Source organism: Sceloporus undulatus, chromosome 5, assembly GCF_019175285.1.
Source record: "Sceloporus undulatus isolate JIND9_A2432 ecotype Alabama chromosome 5, SceUnd_v1.1, whole genome shotgun sequence".
Classification (NCBI taxonomy): domain Eukaryota; kingdom Metazoa; phylum Chordata; class Lepidosauria; order Squamata; family Phrynosomatidae; genus Sceloporus; species Sceloporus undulatus.
In genome coordinates this window covers 10,629,932-10,655,315 of record NC_056526.1, presented here as the reverse complement: position 1 = coordinate 10,655,315, position 25,384 = coordinate 10,629,932, and the positions used below count along the sequence as shown (strand labels likewise).

The following is a 25,384-nucleotide window of genomic DNA, read 5'->3' as shown; positions in this document are numbered from 1 at the left end:
CCCTGCCTAGAGATTAGGGTGAAATGAATTTGGGATGTGCTGTATATACATTTCATCAGGTTTTTGATGGTACAGAAAAAGCCAATCAGATCAAACTATATTAGGAAACTGAGAATCAATTTTCTAGCATATAGGAGTAGAAATCACAACGAGAATGTTCCTATGGAGATACAGACATTTTGACTGTACATCTTTTAAAGTACCTTTGAAACTAATAACATCTTTATTTTGAAAGAAGTTATAGATTTTTATATATCAGTAACTATCTGGAAATGTTTTTTTTTTTAGTATATGCCATGAATGGAGTAAGGAATGGTTCTGTGACATAACAAAAGCTTTTGGCCTCAGTCCAGTCACTGATCTCAGCTAGAGTAACCCCTTTAAGTCAAATGCTAGTAAGACAACACTCAAGTAAGCCCTGTCAGTTCAACAGCTCTACTCAGACTAGCAATTGGATGTAGACTCTTTTTAAAAAGCAGCTTTCTTTCTTAGTGGGTGCAATGGATTTGTTCTCATGTTATTGTTTTTAAAAAATTAAGTGTTCCTTGTTAATGGATATATTGGATGTGGTCTGATTTTACTGCATTTTATTAGTTTTATATGCCGCTTGGAATAGCTGTATTTTGGACTACAAAACGTAGTCAAGCTCTGGGTGTAAGTTACTTTGAGCTCAATAAGTCCATCAAAAGAGCAGCATTAGGTACAATTAGTAGGGCTGGGATTTGTGTCCAGAGTGACTTTCTTTTGGTCACCTAAAGTCATATCTTTTAAGACATGATGTGCAGATTCCTGTGGAGCTTCACTGAATGATTTGCCAGTTCTAGGAAACAGCCCATCACTTGCCAGGATGGAACAGTGAGGCTTTGTTTCAGGACATCCATGTCTTCCCAAACAAAAAGCCATTGATGCCAAATGTCTCAGTCATCTGTTGCAACTATATCATATCACCCTAACCATAATTTGGGAAAGTTATTCCTTTGGATTATAACTCCCAGAATCCAACCATGCTGATTGGGGATTCTGGGACTTCCCAGTCCAAAAACCAATTTCTCCTAGCCTTTGTCCTGATTTCTTACCCAGCAACATTCACTAGAATGTGTGATGCTATATATAATTTAACCATATATAGAATCTGTTTTAAAAGGACAAATGAATGGGCCTTAGAACATGTCAACCCTGAACTCTCACTGGAAGTGAAGATGACTAAACTGGGGCTATTGTGTTTGGGGCACTTCATGAGACAACATGACACACGGTAAAACATTATAATGCTGGTAAAGTGGAAAGTAATAGAAAAAGAGAAAGACCACAGTACACTTGGATGGATTTGGTTAAGCAAGCCAGCAACAGCCTTGAGTTTGCAAGAAATGAGCAAGGCAGTTGATGACTGGAGGTCCTGGAGGTCTTTCATTCATATGGTCATCATAAGTCAAAGTCAAGTTGATATCAAATAACAACAGTCTTTTTGCACTCATAGCCTCTAATCCCAATTTTCCTACAACTTGCCTGCTTTTCTAAGCAAGCAATAATGTCCAATTACTCTCTTGTAGTTCTCCCCCTCCTTCTAGAAGTTTCCAGGGAAAGTACTGCTGCCAAATGGACCATTAGCTTCTTATTAATTTCATAACACATACACACACAAAAATTGACAATTTTCTTAAAATAGTGGTGCTGCAACTTTAAATTACAGACCCAGCTCACTGTTTAATGAGAGATTTAACACAGCAGGGTTTCTGTTAAATTAAGTTGTGCCTTCACATCACAGTGGGAAAACAGGTGTATATTGGTTTAGAATTATGGAAATGTTGACTAATTCCAAGGCTTGTAATCAAACAGCAAGGCATCCAAGCAATATTTCCTTCCAAGAGGCAACATTAATCATTCATGCCTTAGCAACATATTCTTCATGGCCACCAAAAAGGAAAAAAGGAAAAAAAAAAAAGGGGGGGGTGAAAGGCTGAAATTCAAAGGAACAGGGAGAGTGTCAATGTGTTTGTATCTCTGTTAAGAAGTATGTGGGGGTGGGTAAATTATATGCTAGCACCATACATAAAAGCATACATGGAGACCTACTTCATTTGAAATGTAAACACAACAAAAAACACAGCTGAGAAAGGAAGAAAGCTAACAAAGCCGTTCTGGATTTTCACTTTTGATTGGGGAAAGAAATCTTTGATTATTTCATACTCACACATGAGGAAAATAATTTCCAGAGGTTCCTTCCTGTAAATACTTTTATGCAATTTTTGCCCAGTATTTGCAGATCAAAAAGTTTTCCAGCAAATTATTCTGTGCAGAAATATAATTTTGCTTGGCATGATAATTGTAGTCTTTTGTGTAAAACCACTACAGTTTTCACACAAGACTCCTATGTCTCTGTACATACAAAAACAGTGGTTTTAGCACAATTTCGTGCCAAAACACCCCAAAGAAAGGTGATTCCAGAAAATCATATTTTTGTGCAAAACACCAACCATGTTTTTGTGAACAGAACACCACCTTTGCATGAAAATATGTTTTTGAAAATCGTGTTTTTGTGTGTGAAAAACTGCAAAATTCTCGCTTCTGATTTATTCTTCCTTTACTGGGATTTCTAAGTGTTGGGAAATCAATTTGTTAGCCAAGAAACAAATAATGACAAATATTCATAGCACCCCTACATTTTGATGAACTCCAGGCCTTCCACTGAGAGAATGAAATCAGTGAAAAACAAGCTACTTGCCAGCACTTTCCAGGAACACACATTCCTGAGGTTTAAGAAGACATCTAACACTACAGACTCATGTGCTTGCAAAACCAAAACCAAAACCAAAACAGAAACGAATGAAAGACTTCTCCACAAGATTGCTGTTGGACATAGATGCCAAAATCATTCACGGGCCATCTGTATCCCTCATGGAAATCGAACATGAGGACAAGTGCAATGCTGTTTTTGCATGAATGTTGGGAGAGAAGAAGTAACAGCATAGCTTTGTATGTGTACAGAAAAGATGTTTGATGTTGTTGGCTCCCTCTTTTAACAATGGAAAGTTGGGACAGAGGCCATAAAACTAACTCACACTGAAACAATAAATCAGAAAAATAAATCAATGAGATTCACCCTGAAGAGTCCAGCAAAATAAAGTGAACAAATGAATGCAAGTAGAAATCTGGATGTATGAGCCACATTTGATGGCAACACATTTAGTACTTAATCTGAAGAGATCGGCTAGTTTTGCACTTTGAACTCAGTTTTCAACAACTGAAATAAGGCTGAGGATCACACTCCCTCAGAGTGTAGTGGAGTCTCTTTCCCTGGAGGTCTGGATGGCCATCTGTCGGGGATGCTTTGATTGAGAGTTCCTGCATGGCAGGGGGTTGGACTGGATGGCCCTTGTGGTCTCTTCCAACTCCATGATTCTATGATCAAGGGGGCAGGAGCAGAGAGAAACCAGAACATTTTAAAAGCAGCTGAAAAAGTGGGATGGTAAAGGACTAATTAAGACTATCCTTGGCAGATCAATACAGCTTGAGAGTATAGGACATGCTTATAATGACCCAATTCTCATATCTATGATAAAACTGCCTAACTTCTTTTCTTACAGGTACACATTAATTCATTGACAAATGCTTTATGTTAGATCAACATATGTGTTCATCTAACCCATTATTGTCTGGTCTGACTGGCAGAGGCTCTCCAGGATTGCAGGCAGTGGTTCTCCCCATTATCTGCTACCTGTTCCTTTGAACCAAGATTCCAGGGATTGACCTTAAGATGTTCTTTTTGCAAAATGTGTGTTCTACCAACAAACTATGGCCCATTTTTTTCTATGGCCCATTTGTCCCTGCTGCATTTTTTTCTCCACTGTACCCACACTAAATGTGTTGTTGTTGTCGTCGTCAACTGCCCTTAAGTCAATCTCATGGTGGCCCTGTGGATGAGACACCTTCAAGCCCTCCTGTCTTCCACTGCTCTTATAGATTCAGGCCTCATTGACCTCCCTAACCAAGTCTAGCCATTTTCTGTGTGTTCTTCCCCTCTTTCTACTACCCTCAACCTTTCCTAGTATTATTGTCTTATCTAATGAGTCATGTCTTCTCATGTTGTACTAGTATTTTGAAACGGCCCTTGGGCTACTCAATAAATTGTATTTGTATTTTTTTGTATATTGTGGCCAAAGTATTTATTTATTTTAAATACAAACTTTGGCGGGTTATAGGCCGCCGCTTTGAGGCGGTCTGCCGCCGCTGGTTGCCACACAGAGCTCCCACGCAGAGCAAAAAAGGAGCTCCAAAATGGAGCTCCTTCTTGCAGCGCCTCTATGACGTCACGAGGCGCCGCTGGCGCATTCGCGACGTCATAGGCACCGTGACATGTTCAGACGCTATGCGTCTGATACGTAAAGATGGCGCCAGCCGTGTGGAACGGCCGGCGCCATATTGTACGGACAGAGTCTGTATTAGACCCAGGGGCGTCTAGAATAGACGCCCCTTTTTTAAAATGGGACGTCCTGCGGACGTCCCAAGTGCCGGTGTGTAACCGGCCTATGACAGCATCATTTCATCATTTTGGCTTCTAGGGGTATTTCAGGCTTGATCTCTTTAAAGACACCTTTGTTTCTCTGTCTGGATGTCCACAATATCCCCAGCACTCTTCTCCAGCACCTCATCTCAAATGATTTGATTTTCACTAATACACTAATTGCATATACTAATTGTATAGTAAAAAAACCCAAAACAGCTTCCTTTAAGATACCATGCTAGAGGCAATGAATAATAATTATCTTGTTTTAATTATCTTCCAGCATCATTAACAGCTCAAAACATAATTCAGTACCTGCAGTTGTGCAAAAGTAACAACTGCAGATTACATGGTAGCCCTGCATGTTCACTTAGCGGTATGTGGATTTGAATTCGGATTCTCCGAGCATTGAAAGATCAGCTTTCTAGAAACTTGGGAAAGAGACTAGAAACCAGAAGAATGGTGCCTTTCACATTTTGTAGTAAAAAAAGAATTAGCATGGTACCCTTCAAAGTCAAAATAGTACAAAACGACAAAGAATGGAAAAATAACTCAGAGAGGTATTAGAAAATCAGCACTGTCCTTAATATACAACAAGAGTTGGAGGCAGAGGTATTGCTATGAGGTCCCTAAACTGTTTCCCCAGATAAGAGTTCTTTTCCCTGAAATATTTTTATTCACTCCCCAGATTTCTAGCATTGTAGAGAGTGAGTCTTGGAAAATAATCCACACAATTTTTATTTACTCTGCATTCTTTTGGTCCCTCTGCCTGCTCCTTTTCTCCAGATGCCTGCACTTGTATTTCTAAATGCTCAACTGAGATTGCAGAATTCATACAGTATTTGGTGGGGCAATGTCCTCATTTTGCCCTATTCTAGCCACATCCCTGACTCTGCAAGACCTGAGCAGGATTCTTGAAGATAGTCTATCTTGGAGATCTCGCATTCATAGGGTTGCTGTAAATCACAGTTGACTTGATAGCAAGTAACAACAAGCTCTCACCCACCTGTTCAAGGTCAGTCCTTGACAGTGTGACTGACAACATGTTGGCAGCAACAAGGACTCTTTCTCGTCCTAGCAAAGGACCCATAGCCACTCCTAATTTGCCTTTTGATTCCTTTTTGCGGTTGCATTTACATTGCAGAATTAATGCACTTTAACACTACTTTAACTGCCATGGCGTAATGCTATGGAATCCTGGGATTTATAGTTTTGTGAGATATTTAGGCTTTGTGACAGAATGAACTACAAATCCCAGGACTCCATAGGATGGAGCCATGACAGTGAAAGCAGTGTCAAACTGCATTAATTCTGCAGTGTGGTAGCAGCCTGTGTTTGCTTTGAGGTGGACAATAATGTCACTGCCTTCCTGTGTTTCATATAATATTCTCCTTCTTCTGTAGCATATATTTCTGCCTAGCTTACTAAATCTACACATTATTTGTTATAAACAAATCATTATCTCTACATTGTAAATGTGCTTGCCAAACAGACCACATTTCTTTGCTCTTTTTGTCCATTAGAGGATTATTATCTAACCTCTGTTGGCGATGGCTTTTCCAGGTACAAACCGTGCAAACATTATTTTTATTCGCATTACTATGTTTCTATCCTTGAACTTGAGACATTTTTTTAAGGGTAATTCACTATTCGTTATGCAGAGAGAGACTTGTTAATATTACTCATTATTTAAAGAGCCATCTGAAGGCTGCGCCCAGCGGACCAAACCAGGAAGGAGCTCCGAAATGGAGCTCCTTCCTGCTCTGCGGAAAGGGTGCATTATGCTCCCTGGCGCGGAGCAAGGACGTCACTTCCACGCTGCCCCGTATAGAGGCGGTGTGGTTGTGACATCCTCATGGCGGCGGCCGTGTGGAACGGCCGCCACCATTTTGTGCGTGCGGAGCATGCACTAGGGTTAGGGGTGTGGGGAAGCACCACCCCTTTCTAACCCTAGTGCGCGCTCCGCACGCACAGAACGGCCCGTTTGTAACGGGCCTTAGTTTCAAGTTCAGGTTTTTCCTCAATGTAAGTCTTTTGTTGGGTCTGTGACCGCATAATTATAGGTGGCAATTCCCTCACCCCAGTGTGGCAGGGACTGGTATCATATCTGAATCTGCTGAGTACAAGTGTTTCTTTCCAAGAAGCACTCCAGGGACTGGCATCTAATGGTTGGTGGACCAGCACCAATCCATGGACAATACTTTGAATAGCACTGCGATGCATGATCCCCAGCCCCAATCAATTTGGGTTGAGGTAGCAGCACCTCAAACCTAGTGCATTTCTTAAATGATTAGGCATTTTAGTCGACATCTCCAGAGTCCTAAGCCGTGTCCCCATGGTCCAAATACCATGCCCTGTCTTCCATCCTCACTGTGAGTATTCTGGATGACACAGGACCCAATCCCTAGTTTTGGTGTGAACTGTCCAGATGATGCCCAACCAGTTCAGCACCGAACTTGCCATATACCCTCCTTGTTGTTGTTATTGTGTGCCTTCAAGTCACTTCAGAGTTATAGAGACCCTAAGGCAAACCTATCATGGGGTTTTCTTGGCAATATTTGTTCAGAGGAGGTTTGTCATTGCCTTCCCTTGAAGTTGAGAACATGGGACTTGCCCAAGGTCACTCAATGGGTTTCATGGTCGAGCCAGAATGGCCAAGCTAGAAAAAGGTCCAGGATTGAGTTGAGAAATATGACCATGCAGCAAAAGCTGAAGTTCCCATTTGAGCCACTCTGAAAAATAGCTGAAAGGGAAGTTTCCTCTGTGTCCAGATGTCCTTCTTTTTCAGGGCATGTCTTACATTTCAACCTTCTGTCCAGGAGGAATCTCAAAATGTCCTCTATTCTGATCACGACTAAGTAGCACGAACTTACATTATTGTTTCTAGCTTTTATGTTGTAATGCCCTACATTCTTCTTGAATGTCCTACATCTTGCGGTCTCCTGTCCTCCTTTACAGTTAGGATATCTGGTCACTTTGTTCTGTATGTCTTGAGAAATTTCGGGCAACAGTTCTTTAGAGAAAACTTTGGTTAGTAGGTCTTCAGAGTGGATCAAAAAGGAAGTGAAAGCATTTGTTACAAGGATACAGCTATGCTTCCACCTCCTTCCTCAAAAGATAACCAAAACATATTCATGTGTACAATGTCACAGTTGCCAATCAGATCTGGATACCTCATGATATCACTAAAGGCAAAATAAAAAAAAAATTAAAGTGGCTTCGTTTGTCTTCAGTGAGAGTCCATTATCTAGTAATGAGATGGGATATATGGTGGCATCACTTGGCCCAAAAGAAGGAAAGTCTTGAAAAGCAAAAGAGAAAATAGAAGGCAAAAGAGAAATGCCACTGAAGGTAATTACAGAATCATATAATCTATGATTAACTTCAATGGCATTCCTCTTAAGAAGTGATCGGAGCAACAAAATGGTTTCCAACTGGTAGGAATGAATGAAATATTCTAGAACGGTGGTGATGGTGGTGGGGAGTAGGCAGCCTTTCCCTAAATCTCCTTTCATACAAAAAATGTTTCCCAGAAAATATCTTGTTCAGCCCCAGGGCAGTCTCACCAGAAATCAAGGACATTACTACATGTGGCTTTTAAACCATGATTGGACCTGGAAAAAAAAGTGTGGGTGGTTGGATGTGTCGATGCAGAATACGAACCCCTGCTCTTATTCACGTATGCATCCATAAAATGCTATGTATAGTTTTCAGTCATCCTAACAAGACCACATCTGGGCTGTCTATTTGGCAGGGTTAGCTTACATTGATCCATAAGGTCATTAACCTTCCTTGAAAGAATGAAAGCCGTTGTACATGAAGTGCTTGTAAGTACCACCTTCTCAAAAGGGAGCTATTTCTTTGCATTCTCCTTCCCTCTCCCCCAACACCCACATTCCTCCAAAATTATTACAGTAAAAGAAAGTAAATGTACTCACCCCAGGTAAAGTTTTAATATTGTGCAGTGCATTCTGTGCCTCAAGTGCAGCTTTTCTTGTATAAAATGTTACGAAACAACAACCTACAGAGAGAAATTGAAAAGCTTTCAGAAATTACTGAGAACAGTTTGCTCAGCTACAAAAGAAAAGAAAGAATGTTTCTTTTGGGGGGGGGGGGGTTAGGAGAGGGAGCAGATGATTGAACAACATTATTGTAAGAGGGCTAAAAAGTGAATTATAATGAGCAGCAGGAAAAAGAGGCATGCTTTTATTGTTTAAAAGAGAGGTGCGGGAAAAGAGAGAGATTAACATCCCCCACACACTGTATCCAGGTAGCACACCTACAGTTTAGGCAAGCTGTTACTGCTTGGAAATTAAGTTAACCAAAAGTTCAAATGGCACCACAGTGTAAACAATGAGGTATCCCTATTTCACAGAAAGCTTTCGTGCAAAGTTAGCCATGGTTTGATGGAGCTGAAAGCTACCAAAATAAGCCACTTAAGAAAAAGAAATCTGGCTTATGGCTCAGGAGCTAGGAAGACATACCCAAGGCACTACACAAGACGCAAATATGGGGACAGCAGGTTCAGATGCTAAGCTAATATTTCCCCTCTATGGGGAAGTCACAGGGCATATGAGAGAAACTTTGAGGGCACAGAAAGGGACACAGTGGTCCCCTTTCAGAACACTGGAAAGCTGCAACCCTTCATTTCCATACTACAGTTGTCCCTCACTGTTCGTGGACTTGGGAATCTGCAGTATTGATTACTCATGGATGGCAAGTGGGGAAGGAACAAAATGGTGTGCACGCTGGAGGCAGGAACACACAGCCATTAAAACCAATGAGATCTCTTCTGGCAGCCTTTTCCTGACTGACCTCCGAAAACAAGACCTCCCCATCTACCCATAGTTTTCCTTATCTTCTGCCACCTTTTCATGATTTTAATTAATTTTAAATGAATTTGTGATTGTATGTTTCTTTATTTGAATTTGTAATTAACTCTATTTATTTTTATATTGGTGGGTGGGCTTGGTTTTATAAACTTCATGATTTATTTATTTTGTACCATGTATTTTTATCATTTTTATGTAACCCGCCTCGATCTACATGGGAGAGGTAGGCTAATAATAATAATAATAATAATAATAATAATCCAGCAAATTATTATTATTATTATTATTATTATTATTATTATTATTATTATTATTATTGGGATCCCAATATCAGTGATTTTTACGATTCATTGGGGGGTGGGGTGTCCAGAATGGATCCCTTGTGAATTTGAAGGGACAACTGTATTTCCAAATTGTTAATGTTCATTCATGACCAAAGTTTGACAGAGGACGTGACATGACAACAGTGCCTCTTTTTCAGGCTCTTCAATTCACTTAGGTCTGTAGGTGCCATTTCTCCAAAAACTGGAAGCAACTGGACAGTCCTACTTTGGACTATTCTGTTTTTGGGGGGGGGGGGGCGGGGAGGCCTGTGGGGTTCTAAGACATGCGAGGATAGAGGTTGGACAATTTTTCACCTAAAGGTCTTGCAAGGAGGAGAATCTATCATTTTAGGGAGCATAAAGCAAATGGAAATCTTGGGAGGGCTGCTGTGGCCATGTTAGGAGTCAGCAAAGCTACCTGTAGGCTGTGCTTTGCTCACTCTTTTCATAAGGCAGGATGAATAGCAATAGCAATATCAAGTACATTTCTAAACCACTTATCAGTGCACTTAAGCACTCCCTAAGCAGTTTACAATGTGTAAGCCAATTGCCCCCAACAAGCTGGGTACTCATTTTAGCAACCTATGTAAGGATGAGTGGACCATGGAGCTCTCCTCTAGGATCAAACTTACAATCTTGTGGCTGCAATACAGGCATTTAACCACTGCACCACTGGTACTCCTTTAATGGAGTCTTTGCTGGATGGCAGATGAACTTAGGTCCCATACAGACAGGGCAAAATAAAGCTGCTTCAGGTCACTTTGGAGGTATGCTTTTTAAATGATGCATGCATCCTAAGAGGCCAGAAGCTGCACCAAAGCAATGCTCCACTCCTAAGGACCAGAGCACAGCATTGGCGCACCTTCTGGCTTCTTAGGATGCATGCATCATTTCAACACCATACCTCCAACGTGACCCAAAGCAGCTTTATTTTGGCCTGTCTGTATGGGGCCTTATAGGAAAGCTTATAAGTGGTTTGCCACCACTGCCCTATAAGCTTTCTGGATAATTAAAACGTTAAGGGCTTGTTTACATTTTGGAAGGCCTGCCCGCCTGCCCAATCAATTATTTGGCACTCCACATTTGCATCTTTGACTTTTGCAAACTTGATAATTTAAGGATTTGATTAACATGTTCTAAGAATTTCTAGGTTCTCGAGCATGACTTTGTGAGCTGTTTACTATATAGGCACACTGGAAGACCTAGAGATTTCTACAGAAAACACTTCCCTAGGCATTTGTAGACCCTCCAGTCCAATTCTATGATCAACCTCTGTTGGATGTTAGCCACAGAATTGTGCTGGAGGACCTATAAAGGTGTTCTCTCAGGAACGAAGACTCTGAGGCATCTCAGGCTAAACTCTGGATCTGGGCTTCACCTTCTCCCAGGTGGGGCTCTAATCCACTGAAAAGTCAGATGGGTGTCTGTGAAAACCATTTTTGAGCCCCACATTTGGGCTTCTGGGGAATGCAATATTCTCAAAACAACCATTTGGTACTTTCTAGATGCTTTAGGCTACAAATGCCATCATTCCTGACTTTTGATGGGCAGGGAAAGAGTTAAAATATCTCTCCCCTCCCATCCAGCTTGCAAATTTTCCACTGCCAGTCTCCTTTACCTCCACTTTAACATGAGGACAAAACACTGGACTGGGAACCAGTGGTGGAAAAAGTACAATTTTGCCTTCATTTGACAGGTAACATTGCTTTGCCCCAGCCCACCTGCTGCCCTTTATTCCTAACTACCTATGCAGGCATGAGGTTTAGGTTCATAATTATCCACAAAAGCTTTTCAGTAACAATAGCTGCTGCCCCTCTCTTCTAATGCAAACACCTACAGCCCTGTTTTGCAGCTGTAATACATGGAAGAAGCATCATACACATTACAAATGAGCAACATGCCACTGTTTCCATGTACTTTACTGAATAGCTGTCAGGAGAAAGGCCTTTAACTAACCAGTGCAAACAGGTTCACCCTTAAATTTTCACAGTTGACAAGAGAGACCATTTGGCAATTATTTCAGCCCTTAAAGAAACATTATCAGCATCTGTAAAGGATCATTAAATCAGCCAAAGACTGCATTGCCTTTTGCATTTTAAAAACAAAACTCCTTCAACACTCTCTTTGATGTTAATCTTTGCAATTTCAAGTTAAGGGGGAATTTATATAGGTTGGCAAATGTGAGGTCACTCACCTATCTCAGAATGGTTGAATCCAATCTGGGTTTTAACCTAGACTTTGAGGGGTAGGACTGAGCATCTTGGGTAGATCCCAAGTTCAGACTGAAACTCAGAGAGGATTCACCACTCCACTGAAATGAAACCACTTGGGATGGCTTCCCAGTGACAAGTCTCCTGAGAGGAGTTGTTATTACTTCTGAAGTTCAGAAATAGAGAGATATCTCTATTCACACACACACACACACACACTGATCTCATGTACACAGACCTTTTAAATTAAGGGTTCTTATAGCATACTGTGTGAGCCTGGGAATGCAGGAGTGATTTGCATGTGTATTGTTCTGTGCTGATGGTAGGCCTCAGGCTGAGAAGCTAATGCAAAACATCCAATTTCACTATCTGGAGCCATGGAGAAGAAGACCTGGCTGTATTCCTGAACCATCTGAACAACATCCACCTCAACATCCAAGTCACTATGGAAGGGACACTGCCATTTTTGGATGTCCTAGTCATCCGCAAACAGAACCAACATTTGGGTCACACAGTATATAGAAAACCCACACACAGAGACAGATACCTGCACAAGAACTCCAACCATCACCCAGGACAAAAAAGAAGCACAGGCGCTGCCATTTTGTACATCCTGGGGATGTACTAAGGTTAGGTGCATGCGTAAGGCATGCACTTACCCTAACCCTAGTACGTCCCCAGGACGTACTTTACACCTGTTTGTAACGGGCCTAAATTTGGCTACCAGTCTTGAGGAATAGCAAAATAAGGACTCAGCAAATGCAAATGGAAAACCATTCAGAGTCAGGGGCTTTCCCAGCAGATAATGATAACTGATTAACAGACCTTAATCCTCTTTTGCATTAGCCTCCCAGCCTGAGGTCGGCCATCAGCACAGAACAATACACATGCAAATCACTCCTGCATTCCCAGGCTCACACGGTATATATACACCCAATTTTTCCAGGCAAGCATTCTCTGAAGATGCCAGCCACAGATGCTGGCAAAACGTCAGGAAGAAACTTTTCTGGGACATGGCCACATAACCTGAAAAATCCACAAAAAACCATGGATGCCAGCCATGAAAGCCTTCGACTTTGCTTTGAAAATGTCCCAGTTTTTCTTTCCACCTCCTGCTTTGTCCTCAGCTTACTCAAATTGCTGCAAATATAGTGCAAAAATAATTTTCACTCAACTGGAGGAGTGGAAGGAGAGGAGAGGAGCAGAATCTTGGCTTTCCCAGTAGGCTCAAGCAAAGGCAAACTGACACAGCCTCTCCCAGACTGTGTGTTTTTCCTCATGAATAACATTTGCCATCTTGAACATATTCCTGATGTTTGGCCACCTGTGTTCCAATTTTCATCTGTGAAATCTTTGAGGTATGCCACAACCCAACTAACCTATGAAAGGCTGCATTTTACCCACCCTTGGGCTGCCTGATCCCATTGCAACTGGAGAGACCAAGATCTGCACCTTCTGAATTTAAATCATGTGTTGCATACCACTGATGTATGGTCCCCCCTACTACACAGGTGGACTCATCAGAAAGATTGTTGGTTGCTCACTGTTGAACAGATGTTCTGTGCCAAACCTTGAATTTGTTGCTATGTGATATGTGAAACTGTCTTGAGGCATGAGCCACCAAATAATTGGTAGGCTTAAAATTACGGGCTCTGAAGCCAGAAAGATAGGAAATGTAAGAACAACAAGCAAAATGTTTAGTTCTGGGAGAGCGTAAAACTACATCTCCCCAGTCAATTTCATGCCCCACCTGCTTATTTTGGCATTGCAGTGCCTTTAAACAAAGGTGAACTGTTCAAAGTAATTCTCAGCTGCAGCTTATCTTCCTAGAAAAGGTAGTTATCCAAGTCACAGCTCCCCCTCATCACCCTCTCATGATGTAATAACCACAATTTTCCTTCCTACTACCAGAATGCACCTCCTTTATTTTATTTCTTCCCTTTCTATTGGCAAGTTGTTTCTCCCTTTGAAAAAAGATGTGGCCATCTGCTTTTGTGCTTCCTTCCTGGTTCATCTAAAGGGCAGTGAAGATCCCTTTGGACTAGAGAAAATGTTTGGCACAGTGATTGCTTGTTGTAGGATTAACAGGAGTAGCATGACATGCTCACTGCTTTAAAACACACTGCTACCTATAGTGTTAGTACTATATCCTTTTTTTTCTTTTGGTATCTCCTTTGAAAGAAACAAGTAATATCATTCAAAAAGACAGACTCAAATGGTGCCATTCTAGTTCTAAGACCCACACACTTTCACCTAAAGCCATGAACATTTATGAAAAGCAATGTGAAAGCTAAGTAATCCTTCAATATGCATTACTTAGGCTGCATCTTCACTGCAGAAATAATGCATCTTGATACCTCTTTAACAAGCTCCCCTAGCTTGTGTGTTCTTCCTCATTAAAAACATTTTCTTGTTGCTTGGCTGCATATGTCCAAGGCCCCGTACAGACCGGGTGGCCTAGTTTTGCTCCGTGGGAAATCCGCAGCCTCCAGACCGTGGGACTTCCCCATGGAGCAAAAAGAACCTGCAAAATGGAGGTTCTTCTTGCGGCGTGATTATGACGCCGCAGTGCGCCAATGGTGCACTCATGATGTCATAATGGCATGTGGGCGCTAGGTGTCCTGCACGTAACAATGGCACCACTGCCATTGTTACGCCTTCGTCACATGCTAGGGTTGAGGCATGTGTGGGAGGAGCACCTTTGGCCAACCCCTAGCACGTGATGAGGGAGCCCAATAGTCCCGTCTGAACCGGGCCCAAGTCTTCATTTTTGTAATGTTGGAGGGTATGAGTCAGGAATCACATCTTAACACTTTGTATGTGTAAGTTTAGGCAGGTAGTTAGGTTCTGGTGTCTTAGTCTGGAATGGCTTTACTCCTATCACAATAATGTGACGTACACATATGATATATGCAAACAGATAATAGGAAATCTGCAAACCTCTATTGGAAAAGGGTGGTATCTGGGGCAGTGGATGCTGCTGTTGCACAATAAAGATAGAACTGATTAAGGCAGCTGCTATGGTAGATTTATAGGTTTTGTAGTGATTTATAGGAAGGAGTAGAATGTCTACCAAGAATGTGGTTTCCAAAGATATAAATAATCTGAGGCATGATCTCCCTGCCCCTCCCAAAATCTCCCAAGTGCAAGATTTTTACATATCTTGGAAACTTTCTCCATTATTCTAATTCTACAGTTCTCAGATGTATGAGTGAAGAGTCTCTGGAGTGATCTGGGCAATGGTTAATAAGAGCACTGTGAGCGATCGTTTTACATACAATTTTTATTAGTCTCAATTTGCTGAGAAAACAGAAATGGGAACCCAGCCATACTCTCTCACAGCAATTGATCACGTTGGTCTCTAGCCAATATCCTAAAGGGCTGAAAGGGTCATGCACACAGGCTTTCTGGTTCCTTGGATCCTGACCTCAGAAAGGACTGAGCAGCAGTCCAGAGTCCCAGGAAAAGAAGATTAACCAGACTCGCTTCTTCATCCCTTGATGTTTGCATCATCAGAGCAAGGTTTGGACCTCTTTGCCTGAAGCTCCAGTTTGACTCCTTCTTCTTGGCTGGCAACTTCTAAGTGCTAGCATTTATTGTATTTGTATTTTTTATAAAATAATCTTATTGACATTATTCATATACAAATATATACAATTCCAACATTATAGGTCAATACATTGCTCTAAAAATATCATCTGTTATCTTAACTCCACACACTTCTACACAGAAAAAAAAGCACAGATGTATTTCTATGCAGAAGAATATGTACTGAAATGCTGCTGTTAGCTGCCTTTGGTCCCATGTTGGGAGAAAGGTGGGATTAAAACAAACAAACAAACAAACAAACAAACAAAAAGGAAATAAAATAAAAATCTTGCAGTAACCTTATGGCCGCTTGTGTGTTTCTTGATGTGTTTTCTTGAGTGTCAGAAAATTCCATTCTCAGCCAAAAAATCAACAAGAAATGAATTTTCTTTCCATCCTTATAGTAGAGTGATATGCAGCTTATGAACAAAGTCTGAGGGTTATTGTTGGTTTTTGATGGAGAAAGATTTTAGTCCTACAAGCTTCTGGGAAGTTTTAAAAAAATCACCAGCTGTAACATTTGCTGCCTAATCTTTTAACATCTGTCATTTTCAGTTATTTTTCACCCACTCCATCCGCTGAGACCAAAAAAAAAAAAAAAAAAGGGGGGGGGGGGTGTTGGGGCTCTCGGAAGTTGCAGATCTACACCTGCTTTTGGCACTGAAACCCTGGCAACATGGGATAGGAGTAACATGATCTTATCGCTTTGAATCTTCAAAGGCTACAGACCATTTTTTAAAAAAGTGTATGGAATCTGTGTTTAGCTTCCAACCTAATAAAAGATTAGGAGAGGAAAAAAACTCATATGGAAAAAAAGGTAGGAGACTTTAATGATTATCTGATGATGGAGCTCTTGCTATTCTTTTAGCAAAAACCCCAAGAATCCTAGCCGACAAATTCAATTCAAGTAACATTCACATTCAGGACGTCAACAGAGTCATCATGTTGTGAATTGAAAATTCTTTTAAAGGCTGCCTTTGAATTCTGAGGGGCTGACAGATCAAGGAACACAAGGCCCTGGAAGGGTAAATGAGTGAAGTTCTGTATGTGCCTCCCCCCCCCAATCACTTTCTTTCCATGAATGAAGCTCTCTTTCCTATCCTCATTTGCAAACAGAACAGGTGCCAGTTTTGCACAGGCCTGGAATCTCAACTGCGTGTGTGTTGAGGCTGGGGAGCATGGGCTGCTTGCCAAAGCGGTCAAATCCAAATGAGTTTAAAGTCAAAACCAGGCTTGGCTCCAGGTATTAGGCACCTTTCCATATCTCCTGTGCCATTATGACTTTATGGGGCTGGTATTTATAGTGGAAATCTCATGCCACACAGCTGTTGAAATATGAAGACATTGGTGGAGCATGCACCATTTGGAAGAGCTGCATGGGGAACCTTTGAAAACAACTTCCCAGAAAACGGTAAGTTCCTTTTGCAAATGCCAGATGCAAACCAAGGCATGTGGGAAGATTATACTGCTGCCCTCCCTTAAGAACTTTGCTTTCAATTTCTACAAAAGCAATTAAGCTTCCCCCCCCCTCCTTCCCCACCCTCTCTCTTGCAAATAAACCACCAAGATTACTATTTGGGACGTTTAATTTAGGAATGCACTTGGGGAACTGGCATTCTGGGGCAAAGCTTGTAAAGGGAAGTTGGGCGCAGTACAGGCCGCTGAAAAACAGCAGTCTGCGGCACCTGTTTTTCCTCTGCAGGGAAGCCACAGGTGCCAAACCGTGTGGCTTCCCTGTGGAGGAAAAAGAACCCGCAAAAAGCCGGTTCTTTTAAAGCTGCAAGGGCGGTATAACCAGTGCACCACTGACACACTGGTTACCTAAGCACCACGCGGCAACAGGCAGACGCCGCGTGGCGCTTATGTAACAATGGCAGCACCTATGTATACAGGGCGCTGCCATTGTTATGGCGCCATGCTGTACTAGGGTTAGTGACCGTGTGGTTGATGTGTGGTCCCTTAACCCTAGTACAGCACCAGCACAGCCCTGTAGCGCCATGTGTACCGCGCCTTGAATAACAGTTAGTGGAAATTTACAGATGATGTTTAATTTCTACAAAACTAAAGATCCTGGGATGTTTGATGGAAAGCCACACTTGATACCTTGAGCAGAATGTGGAAAGGTTACTTTTGGACTACAACTCTCGGAATACCCCAGCCAGTGTGTGTGTGTGTGTGTGTGTCTGTGTGTGTGTAGGTAATTCTTCTCAGCTCTGAACTAGAATCTCTTTCTTGTCATTTCTGCTATGCAGGAACTCACTTTGGCTGCTGCCACACCGCAGAATTAATGCATTTTGACACCACTTTGACACAGCTCCATCTTATGGAATCCTGGGATTTGTAGTTTGTTTTGGCACCAGAGATATTTGACAGACAAGGCTAAACAGCTCATAAAACTACAAATACTAGTACAGTGGTGCCTCGGGTTACGAAATTAATTCGTTCCGCCGCGGCGTTCGTAACCCGATTTTTTTCGCAAGCTGAAAAAGCCATAGGCGCTAGCGCTGGAAAGCCGCGTTTCGTGCGAAAAAGCGCCGAAAAGCACCAAATTTTTTTTTCGTAACCCGAAAAAAAAAAACGTAACCCGGAACAGTTTTTTTCTATGGAATTTTTTCGTATCCCGGAAATTTCGTAAGGCGGTGCTTTCGTATCCCGGGGTACCACTGTATTCCATCACACTGAGCCATGACAGTTAAAGCAGTATCAGACTGCATTAATTCTGTAGTGTAGGTGCAGGCTTTGTCAGTGTAGTGATGAAGAAAACATTTCCTGAACCTGCACAAAGATGCTTAGATTCCTATTTCATGTTGGTGGATTTATTACTATTTTTCCTTCATTCGGGAGATGACTGGTTACCAGTTTAGAGTTAGAGACTGGTGGGAAACTAATGATCAAGAGATGATCTCTGCCTAGCTGGATATTTCTTGATCATTTTAAAGGACATAGCTATCAACAACTAAGAGAAAATGCAGCATACATCTCAGCTATCGGGAGAGGGAAAAAGGTATCTGTGAAAAATAAATAATAGTAAGTTGCATTTTTGCAGTGATATATTCCATTTTTTACTCCAAGTCGCAAGTCAAGTCTCAAGTCTCCACCTTCAGGTCTCAAGCCAAGTCTCAGTTCCTTGCAAGATACTTTCAAGTCAAGACTCAAGTTGAGTCTCAAGATTCGGAGCCAACATCAACAGTAAAAAAGGAGGTGGTGTGTATATGTGAGGGGGAGTATCAATAACTAGAAAATCAAGAAGACATGCACCAAGTTAGGTGAAAAAAATTAAATTATCATAGGTAATTTATCAAGATTGCATTTTAGAAAAATTAGGTCTACTCAGTAGCCTTTCCCCACTGCACATTTTAAAACATTTCCTAGGAGCAGAAGGCAAGACTCAACCTCATAGCATGGAGTGTGTTTCTTGGAGGAGAAGAGAAAATGTGTTAGGCCAGTGATTCCCAAACTTTGATCCTCCAGATATTTTGGACTACAACTCCTAAAAGCCTTAGTCAACTTGGCCAGCAGCCAGGAATTCAGGAAGATGAAGTCCAAAACATTTGGAGGACCAAACTTTGGGAACGACTGCATGTGGTAATGGGCTTGAGGCAGGGATCTAAAGGAAGCAGTTTTGTAGAAATTACAGCAAATGTAAAATACTGCTATCATCATGTGACCGGTAGGCAAAAAGCAGTGAGATGAAAATAGTGTTCAAAGAAGGAAAACCGTTTTCCATTCTGTAATATTTCTGGATGAAGTTAGGCCAGAATGTAAATTTACAGCGCTTTATAAATAAAGGTTAATAATAATAATAATAATAATAATAATAATAATAATAATAATAATGTCAGTTGCAAAAAATATATACAAGTCATGAGTCAAGTCGAGTCAAATCAGTGCATCATTTATTGCCATGTTGAGTCCAAGTTGAGTTGTTGAAGCAACTTGAGTTCCACTTGAGTTCGAATCAATCGACAAGTCTACATCACTGCATTTTTGGCAGATAGAGTAAGACTGGGAAGGACAAATTGAATCAGTGGCATACCTAGTGTACTTGACACTTGGAGCAGATGATTTTTAACACTCTTGAGAGAGGGAAGGGTAAGAGAACTCGTATGCCAGTTGGTGTCTCCTGTTGACTGTAACATGGCTTGGCACTACCTGAACACCGCCAACACTTTAATAATGGGGATGCTACAGACAGTTTGTTTTTTACAGAAGGAAAAGAGAACTAGATAAGCTTCTCCCATTTAAAAAAAAGGTAATACCTACCACCACCTCCCTGTCTTTCCTGTACTGCAGTGTTCCCTGTTTGAACTTTTTCATCCAATGGAGAAATAATTGGTACAAACTTGGATGGCATGATGCTGCTAATTGGGCTGGGGCCTGGTGGAGGCCAAATCTCTCCAGGTCTCCAGCACCCCTTGCCTATGAAAATGAATTACTGTGCAGTTAAATAAAGCCCAGGAAAGAAGCAACTTTCATCATCCATTCAAGTTAGCTAAAACAACTCTACACCCTCCAACATTTCACAGTTGAAAACCAGGATACAAGTCTCCAAGCAACATCAGAGTGTGGTCAAGATGGAAAATGTTATTCATGAAAAAGAACACACAAGCTATGAGAAGATGTAGCAGTTTGGTTTTGCCTAAGCCTCCTGGGAAGGGCAGGATTACTCCTCCTTGTCTTCTCTTCCCCTTGCTCAGTTACTGTTTGCACTTTGAACTCAGTTTGCAGCAACTGTAGTATGCTGAGGACAAAGGGGGAGGTGGGAGGAAGAGAGAAAGAAACAGCTTTTAGTTTTTCTAAATTAATGGTTTTAAGTGGTTTTTTGTTTAATGCATGTTAATTTTTTGCACTATAGATTGTTTTAGCTGTTTTGCTTTAATGTATAATGTAAGCTACACATTTTTTGAAGAGAGCCAATAAGCAACACAAAGTGCATAGCCATGCCTGTCTGAAATGTTCCAACCATCCATATTCTCTACATTGCATCAGTCCCAAATTCTCTCATATGTTGACTCTACCATTCTGGATCAAAAGAGGTCCTGGCCAGGCAGTTCTTTTAAGGTGGAAAGCCATTTGGCAGCTAATCAGGTAAATGTTGTTGTTGTGCACTTTCAAATAATTTCTGACTTATGGTGGCCTTGGGGCACTGCTATGCAGTGGTTCTGATCTTTCTTGGCGGGGCAGACCCAGAAGGTGGTGTTCGGGGACTCCTGTTTGACTCTTGGTGGCTGGCCTGCAGAGTCCCACAGGGTTCTGTGTTTTCTCCCATGTTGTTTAACATATACTTGAAACTGCTGGAAGAGGTCATCTGAAGTTTTGGAGTGCAGTGTCATCAGTATGCGGATGACACCGAACTCTGTCTCTCCTTTCTGTCTGACTCCAAGGAAGCTGTCTCTGTGCTGAACCAGTGTCTGCTGTCAGTAATGGACTAGATGAGGGTAAACAAATTGAAACTTAATCCAGAGAAGACAGAGGTGCTCCTGGTCAGTCATAAGGCAGATCAGGGAATTGGGGCTTTGTCTAAAATTTCAGGCTTGCAGCTTGGCTGTGCTCCTGGACTCCACTCTGAGCCTGGCTGCCCAGGTCTCAGCAGTGGCCAGGAGTGCATTTGTACAGTTAAAATTAGTGTGCTAACTGCATCCATTCCTTGAGATGTCAGATCTTGCTACAGTGATACATGCCTTGGTTATATCCCATTTGGACTATTGTAATGCACTCTATGTCAGTGATGGTGAACCTTTTACAGACCGAGTGCCCAAACCGCAACCCAGACCCCACTTATTTATTGCCAAGTGCCACGTCCCTCTGGCTTTCTAGTAAGAAACTGGCAAACTCTGTGCTAAGGCGACAGCATGTGTGCCCACAGAGAGGGCTCTGAGTGCCACCTCTGGCATGCATGCCATAGGTTCACCATCACTGCTCTATGTGGTACTGCCTTTGGAAACTGTTCAGAAACGTCAGCGGGTCCAAAACGCCACAGATAGAATGCTGACCAGAGCCAGTTATAGGGAGCATATAACTTCTGTATTGAAACAGCTTCACTGGCTACCGGTTCATTTCACAGCACAATTCACAGTCCTGGTCATGACCTATAAAGCCCTACATGGTTTAGGTCCAGACTATTTGAGAGACTATATGTCCCCATATGAACCACCTAGAGCCCTAAGATCCTCAGGAGAAGGATTTCTTTTGGTCCTGCCACCATCCCCGGTGAGGACATGAGAGAGAGCCTTCTCAGTGGCTGCTCCCACTCTGTGGAACTCCCTTCCTTCCACAGGAGACTAGGCTGGCTCCCTCCCTGCTGGCCTTTCACCGGCAAGCAAAAACATTTTTATTCAAGCAAGCTTTTTAAATGCATGCAGGTCTGGTTTTATTAGGATGGTGGTGGTGGTTTAGATTATTTCTTAACCTTTGCATGTTTTACATTTTATATGTTTACAATTTTTAACTTTTTACTGTTTTAATTGGGCTACTTTAGTCGTTTTAAAAAATGTTGTTGTAACGTGTTTTTATATTGTGAGCCACCTTGGGTCCCTTTTTGGGAGAAAGGCAGGATAAAAATAAAATAAAGAATAAACATAAAGTAGGATGGCCACACCTGGCTCCGTGAGTCAACTGTTCCCTATGTGACCAGTAAATGTCATTCCCTGCTTAAGGGACGTGGTAGCTCTGAGGTCTATGGGAGAGTAAGCAGACCATTTGTTAATCAAGCTAGCTACCATCTTGGTGGGAGAGGAAGCAGAGCTTGCAAATGTTACTTTTTAAAAACTACAAATTGGAAGTCATTTTTGTAACACTGGCTGAAGTTAGGCAGAATCACAGGTTATTTATTTCAATAATGTTTCCAGCATAGTTAACATTAAAAATAAAAATGATGTTTCATCCCCTAAAGATATGGAACTGTTTATGTATGTGTGCATGTATTTAAGTATTTGTTTACTGCCTCCCAGCCTGCCAGTGTCCCCAAAGGGATTAACAGGAAATAAAAACAGATGCAACATATAAAACTATTATGTAAAAATAAACACAAACAACTTTATAAAAATAGGATTTTTAAAAAAAATAAACCGACAGGGAACTAAAACAATCAGATAAGCATACCTTCCAACATTTCGCAGAGGAAAGGCAAGACAACATTAGAGTATGGTCAAGATGGAAAACACAGAAGCTAGGAAAGACTCCAGTGGTTTGCTTTTGCTTGAGTCCACTGGGAAGAGTGAGATTTTACCTTCTCCTCTCCTCCCTGCTGATTCAACTGAGTGCAAACTACTTTTGAACTTTGAAGTTAGTTTGCAGCAACTGAAGTAAGCTGAGAACAAAGGGGCATCCTTTCAAATATTTAAACATGGCTATCTTGTTGCATCTTAACCTTCGCTTCTCCAGGCTGATCACACTCAGCTCCCACAGTCACTTGTCACAGGACATAGTTCCATTTTGGTCACCCTCCTCTAAATGCACCATTTTGATCATCCTCCTCTGAATGAGCTAGACACATTTAACCCATGTCTTTTTGACACTGATTTTTTCAGCTTATTTTTCGATAAATCAAATCTGAGCAAGTGTGAACCACATGTGAATCAGAATCGATTTAAATTTGCCCTTTGTCCATCTAGAGTGGGTCCATTTTGAATCAATTCATGCCTGAATGTGAACCACAAGTGGATTATTTTGGAGGGCAAAAATGTGATCGGGGCAAATGTAGTGGGAACTACGGTCCGCTGTTGAATTGATCCATCAATTCGGATCACACACTAACTTATGTGTAAGTGGGAATGGGGCTGTACCTGACTTTCTGGGAAGTACCTCTTCTTCCCAGAGTAGAAAATACAGGGGAATATGCCCATCATAAAAACGTATATATATTTATTGTTTATTGTTTATGTTTATATTTATTGCATTGCTTTATTGCTTTATTTTTATCCCACCTTTTCTCCTGCCACAGGATTGAAGGCAGCTTACAACCATTTTAAAACAATAGTACAAGTAAAAAGCTATTGATACAAAAGCTTAAACTTTGTGCGGAACTGCATTTTGCTCTGCATTCAGGTTATGTCGGCATTTCTGTTAATTGGCCAGAACTTGCTGTTTCCTGTCAGCCTTTAGTTTCACTGGGGAATGCCTTCAAAGAAACCATGGTCTGTCATTCCTATACCCTTGTGGGTACAGGCACTCACTAGAAATGCCCTCTGTGTGGCAAACTGCAGCCTCTTCTCTACCCCTTTCCACCCTCCACCCCCCACATCTGACCTAGATTACATCTGATTCATTTTCAAACCTTTTGGGGAAAAACAGTGGACTAACACACACTGGTTTCTATGTGCTGCAACACGTCTTCCCCCTTTATTATGTAAATTATGACTAAAGTGCTACACATGGAAGGGGGAGGAGGAAGAGTATCAAGGACAAAATTGCCAGAATCTGCTTCCCCTCCTTTCTGAAATAAGCCACTTATATTAAACAATTTTAAATGCCTAATAGCAGTATGTTTTTTAAAAAAGGTATCTAAGGAATTTTAATGTACATTTCTTTTCTCATATAGGACAACTGGTGCTTTCAGCAGGTTCCTGAGCTGTTGAAAGCTGAATGCATAATCAATGGGAGGTTTACAGCTAATCAGCTTGTATGGCAATGTGCTGGGCATGGAACAAAAGGGCACATCCCATCAGATCTGCTTCTGCCCAATAATGTTTATCTCAAACTGGAGAGGCCCCCCTGAAACTCCAAGAACACAGAGGTAGTTCACAGTCAGCAGCCAAGTTCCCTTGTTATTTCCCCCCATGCATTCTCCACTCTGCCTCTGCCAGCTAGGGTTGCCAGTCAGTGGCATCCCTATGGTTGGTGTCACCCAGTGTGATAACTCATGGCATCACCCCCATGGATTGGAAAGAGCTGCCAGGCAGCAGCCGTAGTACCAGATTTCTGTGGTCTCCCTTACCTACCCTTGCCTGGCTCACTTGCCCAGCTGCCCAGCCAGAGAAAGAAAGGGTGGGTGGCTGGTTGGAAGGGCAAGACAGTAGGAGGGAAGGGTGGGCAAGCAGCAAGAGTGAAGTGAGAGCAAGGCAACACTCTGCAATGATGGCATCCTCCTACTTTCCCATGCTCCTCCCTATCCCCTTTTGCAGAGGTGCCTTGGCTGATGGCAGTGGCATGGGAGGTTGGGTGAGACAACTTCACCAGGTGGTTTTTCCCTACTCTGAGCTGTCACCTGGTGCAGTCCACACTCCCCAGGCCCCCTAGTGATGCCTGTTGTCAGTTCAGAATTGTCCCATCTATACAGTAGTTACTGAATAAAGGTTTGCTGAGTTTTAACTACTGAAGCCTGAGTTTCTGAACTAGGTGAACTGCCGGGCTTGACAGGTACCTTGAAATCCCTGCTGCAGAACTCAAGTGCTACAGTTCAGGGTAGTGTAGTAGGACTATCCAGTAGAAAATTCCACATCCCTTCCCAAACTACAAATTCCAAGATTACAGGGACATCACTAGGTGGGAATAAAGGGATGCAGACTGCACCAGGTGACACCCTAACGGGGTGTGTGTATGTGACACCACTGCTCCACAAACATCTGCCTTTTAGCAGCAACAGGCTGTGGTGTTCACCTGCATTCCTTTAAAATGCTTGAACTCAATGGAAGAGTTGTTGTGAGTGGGGTGAGGCTTAGTGGGAGAAGAAAGGAGAGCCTCTATGGATTTTTTTAAAAAAAATTGAAATTGTATTTTTTTAAAAAAATCATTTTTTAAAAAATCATTATTATTATTTTTAAAAAATCATTATTATTTTTTAAAAACTATTTTTTTAAAAAAATCATTTTTTTTAAAAAAAATAACATCTTACCAAATTTTTACTTTAACCACATGAAACTGTGCACAAGAATACTTAGGAGGAGCTCCATCAGATATGTGATACATAGCCATGAATGTCAATTGTGATAA

General features: G+C 41.7%; 1 protein-coding gene across 20 annotated transcripts in view; it reads right to left on the bottom strand.

Annotated features, from left to right (window-relative positions):
- CELF2 (CUGBP Elav-like family member 2) overlaps positions 1 to 25,384 on the bottom strand; it is a 648,498-nt gene that overhangs the window by 142,338 nt on the left and 480,776 nt on the right. For all 20 annotated transcript variants that reach the window (XM_042470481.1, XM_042470499.1, XM_042470478.1 and 17 more), the window contains one exon: positions 8,440 to 8,522. In XM_042470481.1, the coding sequence (XP_042326415.1) occupies positions 8,440 to 8,522 (83 nt within the window). The remainder of the gene's footprint in view (positions 1 to 8,439; positions 8,523 to 25,384) is intronic.